The following is a 6,516-nucleotide window of genomic DNA, read 5'->3' as shown; positions in this document are numbered from 1 at the left end:
AGGTGCTCTTCTTTCCAGGTTCCACATTAGAGCAGCTGTGGCATCACAGATCTCCACCCACCGCAGCCTGTGTCTCCCCTCCATTCCTTTCAGCCTTCTGTTTCCTCTGCTGGGAAACTCTTCCTCTCCTCTTTTCTGGGCTAACTCCTTAAAGAATCAGCTCAGGCACAACCGAAGCCTTCCTGGCTCTCTCACAGAGCCTCCCCCTGGAAGTATGTTGTTCCTTCTCCGAGCTCTCATTGCAGCCTGTGGAGAACTCTGACATAGCCCTTACCATATGACACCCAAATTATTGGTAGATGTGCTTGTTTCCCTAACCTGACCATGAGCTATTCGAGGGCAAGGTGGGGTCCAAGGGAAAAGACCGAGTCTTGGTCACAGTTGGATCTGCAGCATGTATGGCAGTGCCAGGCACAGACTGAACACCAGTGAAAAGTGACAGGTGTCTTAGTGTGCTGGGGCTTCCATAACAGGATACCACAGACTGGGTGGCTTAAACCACAGAAGTTTATTTTCTCCCAGTTCTGGATACTAGAAGTCCAAGGTCAAGGTGCCAGCAGGTTGGTTTCTACTGAGGCCTCTTTTCTTGGCTTTCAGATGGCTGCTTCTTGCTGTGTCTTCACATGGCCTTTTTGTTTGTACTCGTGCAAAGAGAGAGATCTTGTATCTCTTTCTGTTCTAGGGATACCAGTCCTTTTGGATTCAGGTCCCATTCTTATGACCTCATTTAACGTTAATTACTCCCTTTAAAGGCCCCGTCTACAAATACATTCACATTGGGGGTTAGGCTTCAACCTATGGATTTTGGAGAAACACAGTTCAGTCCATAACAACTGTTGAACTTGAATTTAGAAGACAGGGGGTCAGGTGAGGAGTACCTAAACTTAGCTGTGTGTATTTGGGTAGCAAGTCCATTATCCTCTAGAAGCCTCAACTTCTCTATCTGTAACATGTGGCCAATTTTATGGGGTTGTCAAGAAGCTGAAATAAAGTCACAGCTGGAGAACATTTTATGAACTATAAGTTCCTAGACAATAATAATGACTTAATTATTCCTTCTATTAATGTATTATCTTGAAATTTACATGGGGCTTTCCAGTTAGCTCACTCCATTAGAGCATGGTGTTGATAACACCAAGGTCAAGGGTTTGGGTCTCCACACTGGCCAGCCACTAAAAAAAAAAAAAAAAAAGAAGTTAGTTACAATGTGATTTAAAATCCATTATATCATTTAACCTACATGCAATGAATTGTTATTACATCAGTGATACCAAAAAGGGAAGTTTGATTATAATTCATACGCACTACTTGCAAGAAAGGATTCAAGGCGGCTTATGGTAAAAACACCTAGGCATGGAAGGGCATTACCTATCACTTCTCACAGAGGCTGCAGAAAAGGCCCAGGAAGCTGTTAATGAAATGAATGACCACCAGGAGAAGCTGGAGGAGGCTGATGCACAGAAGGGTGGAGAAGAAGGACACGTGCCAAACAACAGCATTAGAGGGCTCCAGGCAGGTGGAGTTCCAGAGTGAACGGTCATACAAATAATTCCTATCCCAAAAAATAAGGACACCACAGGTTGGGGTATAAGTAAAGATATTCAGACAAGCAAACCCAATAGAAATCTGGGACTATCCCTGACTCAGGCCACAGGACTGGACTTATGAGGGTGACTGTTACCACTGCATTTGCAATTTTCTGAGCATCAGAGTTTTGAGATGCTACAATGTGTGGCCAAAAGGAGTTTGTAGTCCATCTGCGTGTCTTTCTGTCTCTCTCTCTCTCTGCAAAGACTGTAAATCCATTTACCTGTTATGCAGGTCTTTGAATGGGTAACCATATTTCCAAGCTTGCATCTGATTGAAGGACGAGTCACCGAACATGCAAAAAGGACCATCTTTCAGTGCTACTCCAGAAGTGATAAAGCAAATCAAGGCTCCCAGCAAAGCCAGGCCACCTGACAACAGAGCAGTAAGCACCTGCAGTGGGAGGGAAGAAACAGCAGGCTGAGACGGGGCACAGCTACACGGCTTGTGGGGTGATCTGGAGAAGTCTAACTTCTCTGGTGCTCAGGCTTTCTCCCATCCTGTCACAGAGGGATAATTCCATCCAGGGCACTGCCTTTAAAGCATACCCAAGGTGAGCGGCTGATGAAAGGTCCCTGGGTAGAGCCAGGAAGAGGTGGGAGAGAAAGGACAGAGGAGGAGAAACAGGGCACTTGGACCTGGCTCTCTCTGACTCAGCAGGCTCTTCAGAGCTTCTCAGCAGGTTTGCATCAAAAATTTTTGGACACAGACTGCAGTCTCAGCTTCTGGGTGAGAGGGGCAGATTGGGTATCGCATGCCTACCTCTGACTCTTCTAAGGAAAAGCTGTATTTTTAAAAGTTTCAAGCTCCATCCTTGAAGCTCTTTCTCAAATCAATCATAAAAGGAAAGAAGGAGGGAGGGAAGGAAGGAAGGAAGGAAAACAAAGAGGGAGTGGGGAGTGAAAGAGATTGCAGTCAGATTCTAAAATGATTCCAGTTCTGTCACTGTATTTTTCTAATCAAGAGTTCCTTTGGTTATTAGCCTGTGCTCTGTTCCCTTCCTTCCCAAAAGATAACGATGGGTTTCCTTCCTTTGCAGATTTCTAGTCTGCTTTCATATTGGCTTCTTTCTTAGGGTCCTGGATTTTTTTCTCCCTCCCAAAGAATGTGTATTTAAAATTTTGAAAAAAACTACATAATGTTTTTCCTACAATGTCATAGAGTCATATTTTCCCACTGATGTCAAGCTGGTTTGGAGCTTGGGAGGGATCAGAGAATGGTGCATAGTAAGTTTTGACTCTAAGTTAAAAGATTCAAAATGAATATGGGAGCTTAGGGCAGTAGTTCTTAAAATGCAGTCCCTGGCCCAGCAGCATCACATCACCTGGATACTTGTTAGAAATGCAGATTTTCTGCTCCAGCCCAGACCTCCTGAATCAGAAACTTTGGGGATGGGGCCTAGCAATCTATGTTTTAGCAAAGTCTGCAGAAAATTCTGACACATGCTCAAGTTTAAGAACCACTCACCTAGGGGAAAACCGGGTGTGACTAAGAAATGCGTGGGTGTTTATACTAAATTCTTAAACATATAACTTCTGAGTCAGTGGAGTTTCCAATGTACGGGATGCACATATCAAAAGAGGCTATAGAGTTACTGTAAGGAGGCCACAAATTCATGTATGAGACTGAATAAGCAAAGTATCATGCACACAAACACGTATGTACTGAGATTTTTCAAATTTATATAGATGCTGCCTTAAATATATTCTGGGTTCAGTTCCATTGTCTGCAAAATGGAGGGGTTAGATTAGAATCTAGTGATTATATGATCACTGGAAAACCTTCCGGTTCTAAGAAAATATTAATTAGAATAGCCAGAAATTTTCTATCAATAACACATAATTACAATGCATATAACTCATGTCCATATTGTTCAATGGGCTAAAAAAAAAATAACTCTTCCTCACATTTGTATAGAAATTTATGGTTCACTAAGTACTTACTCCCTTGACTTGCATCAACTCCTGATTTACAGATGAGGACCTGAGGCAGGACAGCAACTTGCCCAAGATCTTAGAGTTATTAAGGGGCACAATCAGGATCTAACTTCAAGCCCCAAGACCGAAATTGCCTCTTGACAACTCTGTCTCTAGAATAGAATGAGGGGACAGCCTACGTGTTAGAAGCATCGAATCTGGTGCTTACACTTCGACAGGGCCCACTCTTACTGAAGCAGCCATATCTCCAGCCCATCAAGGAGATGAGGGCAGCTGCAGTGGCTACCTGGAAAGGAGAGAAGAATGTCAAGAAGAGATTGGGTAATTAATGTTTTTAGCTGTTTCTAGCTGCTGCTCATGGCTATTGAAATAGAGTGGTTGGGCACCTCACATGAGCTCGATTGTCCTATTGGCTTTGACTATTGGGACCCAATTTTGGATGACTAACCTGATTTGACTTTGTGGATGCTAATGGTCACACCCAACCTACCTAGTCCCAAACTAAAATCCAGCAACCTTTGACAAGTCTTCCTAACCCTTGGAGCTTCTATGGACCCAGGGCCAGCTTGTTAGAATAAGCTGTTTTTGTAAGGAATCAAAACACTCCTCTTCTGTCACCCCCCAATTTCACCCCTGGGGATACTCGAGGAGTTCACACCCAGGGAAACCCAGATACTTACCAGGAGGCCTCCTCCCCAGAGCCCAGAGCCCAGCATGGCATGCCTTCCAATGAGGCCCCTCAACAGGTAGGTCACATCCCAATTCGGAATGAGCAGTGCTGTGTTGGCCCCAGCAGCAAACAGGGCTGCAGTCCCCAAGCTCAGGCCCAGGATGCAGGAGCAGGTCCGTGGGCATGCCATCATGCAGGCAGAGGACAACTTCCTGGAAGTGATGGAAAGAGAGTCAGGGCAGCTCTGCTGCTGGGAGCATGGGGTAGGGGAGCCCTAGTTGCATGTGGTGGGGTGGGGGAAACAGAATGCAGAAGCTATCACCACCCAGGGTCAGATCAAGAAGAGCCTAGGAACTTGCTTAAAAACTCTGCCCCTTATAAATCTTCCCCAGGGAAGGTTTTAATTGCTCCTTTTTCTGCCAACCCCCACTCAAACACACACACACACACACACACACACACACACACACACACACACTCCATATCCCATCATATTTTGCTTGTGCCTCTATTATAGCCAGTGACTATTTCTATTTGGCAAAGAAAAAACGCATTTTTAAAGGTGTCATTTTGTTGTCCAATCTCACCACTTCTATTCAACATTGTACAGTGCAATAAGAAAATAAAAAGAAGCAAAATCCATACAGATAGGAAAGAAAGAAGTAAAATTGTCATTTACAGATAACATGATCATCTATATAGAAAATTCTAAGGAATCTATCAAAAATTTATTAGAACTAATAGGTGAGTTTAGCAAAGTCATAGAATTAAAGATTAATATATAAAAATTCTATTGTATTCCTGTATACAAGCAGTGACAAATTGAAAATTGAAATAAGGGCTGGCAAGTTAGCTCACTCGATTAGAGTATGGTACTGATAAACACCAAGATCAAGGGTTTGGATCCTTGACCAGCCAGCCACACACACACACACTCACACACACATACACACACACACACACACACAAAGTGGAATAAAAAGATACTATTTATGATAGCATAGAAAATATACTTATGGATGAATTTAACAAAACATGTGCAAGACCTGTACTAAAAATTACAAAGCATTGCTGAGAAAAATTTTTAAAAACCTAAGTAAATGTTCATGGATCAGAAGACCGAATATCATTAACATATCAATTCTCCCTAAACTGATGTATAGATTCAAAACAATTGTATTAGTCTGTTTCTATTGCTTATAACAAAATACCTGAAACTGAGTACTTTCTAAGAAAACAAAATTTTTGTGTTTTTGTTTTTTGGTGGCTGGCTGATATCAGGATCTGAACCTGTTACTTCAGTGTTATAAGGCTGTGCTCTAACCAACTGAGCTAACTGGCCAGCGCACTGAAAATGAAATTTCTTGCTTACAGTTTTGGAGACTGGGAAGTCCAAAGTCCAGGGAATACATCTGGTCAAGGCCTTGGTGGTGGTGTCAGTGACCCAGGGGTCTCACATGGCAGAAATGGTAGAGCAGAGAGCTAACCTTCTCAGCTGGCTCCTTTTAAAGCCATCAGAAGCACTCCCATGACCACTATTAACTAAGATCAATCCATTCACTAGGCACAGTCCTCACAATCCAATCAACTGTTCAAAACCCCACCTTTCAATTACCATAATAGGACTTTCCAGCCTCAATAGTTACAGGGGGATTAAGCTTGAACGACTTTGGGGGGTCATTCAATCCACTGCAGCAATCTCAGTCAAAATCCTATCAGGGATTTTTTGTAGAAATTGACAAGCTGAATCTAAATATATATGTAGAAATGCAAAGACCTCTATTAGCCAAAACAACTTTGAAAAAGAAGAACAAAGTTGGAGGATTTTTGCCATGTAATTTCAAGACTTATTTTAAAGCTACAGTAATTAAGACAGTGACTACTGGAACAGCTTAGAAGTAGACCTACACACATAATGATAAATGATTTTTGAGAAACATAATTCAATAGGAAAAGGATAGTCTCTTCAACAAATGGAACAATACACATGCAAACAAAAAAAAATTTACCTTGACTATTACTTCATGCCATATTAAAAAATCAACTTGAAATGGACCATAGATTTTAATTAAATTTCTAAAAGAAAACAAAAGAGAAAATCATCAGGACCCTGGGTTTGACAAATGTTTCTCAGATAAACTACAAAAAGTACAAACCATAAAAAATGATAAGACTACTTCAAAATTTAAAAGGTGCTCTTCAAAAAACACCATTAGGGGGCCGGCCCGGTGGCGCGCTGGAGAGTGCGCTGCTTGGGAGCACGGCAGCGCTTCCGCCGAGGGTTCGGATCCCATGTGGAGACCGGTTCCCGCTCACTGGCTG

General features: G+C 42.5%; 1 protein-coding gene across 2 annotated transcripts in view; it reads right to left on the bottom strand.

Moving 5' to 3' along the window:
• Positions 1 to 1,334: 1,334 nt before the first annotated feature.
• The window catches only part of TM4SF19 (transmembrane 4 L six family member 19), a 12,682-nt gene continuing 7,500 nt past the window's right edge, over positions 1,335 to 6,516 (bottom strand). The window contains exons 2-5 of one of the 2 annotated variants that reach the window (XM_008567474.1): positions 4,205 to 4,406; positions 3,733 to 3,810; positions 1,811 to 1,980; positions 1,335 to 1,552 (exon numbers count right to left, since the gene is read on the bottom strand). In XM_008567474.1, coding sequence (XP_008565696.1) covers positions 1,372 to 1,552; positions 1,811 to 1,980; positions 3,733 to 3,810; positions 4,205 to 4,387 — 612 coding nt within the window. In that variant the 5' untranslated portion in view covers positions 4,388 to 4,406 and the 3' untranslated portion in view covers positions 1,335 to 1,371. The remainder of the gene's footprint in view (positions 1,553 to 1,810; positions 1,981 to 3,732; positions 3,811 to 4,204; positions 4,407 to 6,516) is intronic. The other variant, XM_008567475.1, reaches the window with a different exon arrangement.

This window comes from Galeopterus variegatus, unplaced genomic scaffold (assembly GCF_000696425.1).
Source record: "Galeopterus variegatus unplaced genomic scaffold, G_variegatus-3.0.2 Scaffold322, whole genome shotgun sequence".
NCBI classification, from domain to species: Eukaryota; Metazoa; Chordata; class Mammalia; order Dermoptera; family Cynocephalidae; genus Galeopterus; species Galeopterus variegatus.
This window is presented reverse-complemented; position numbering and strand designations above follow the sequence as displayed.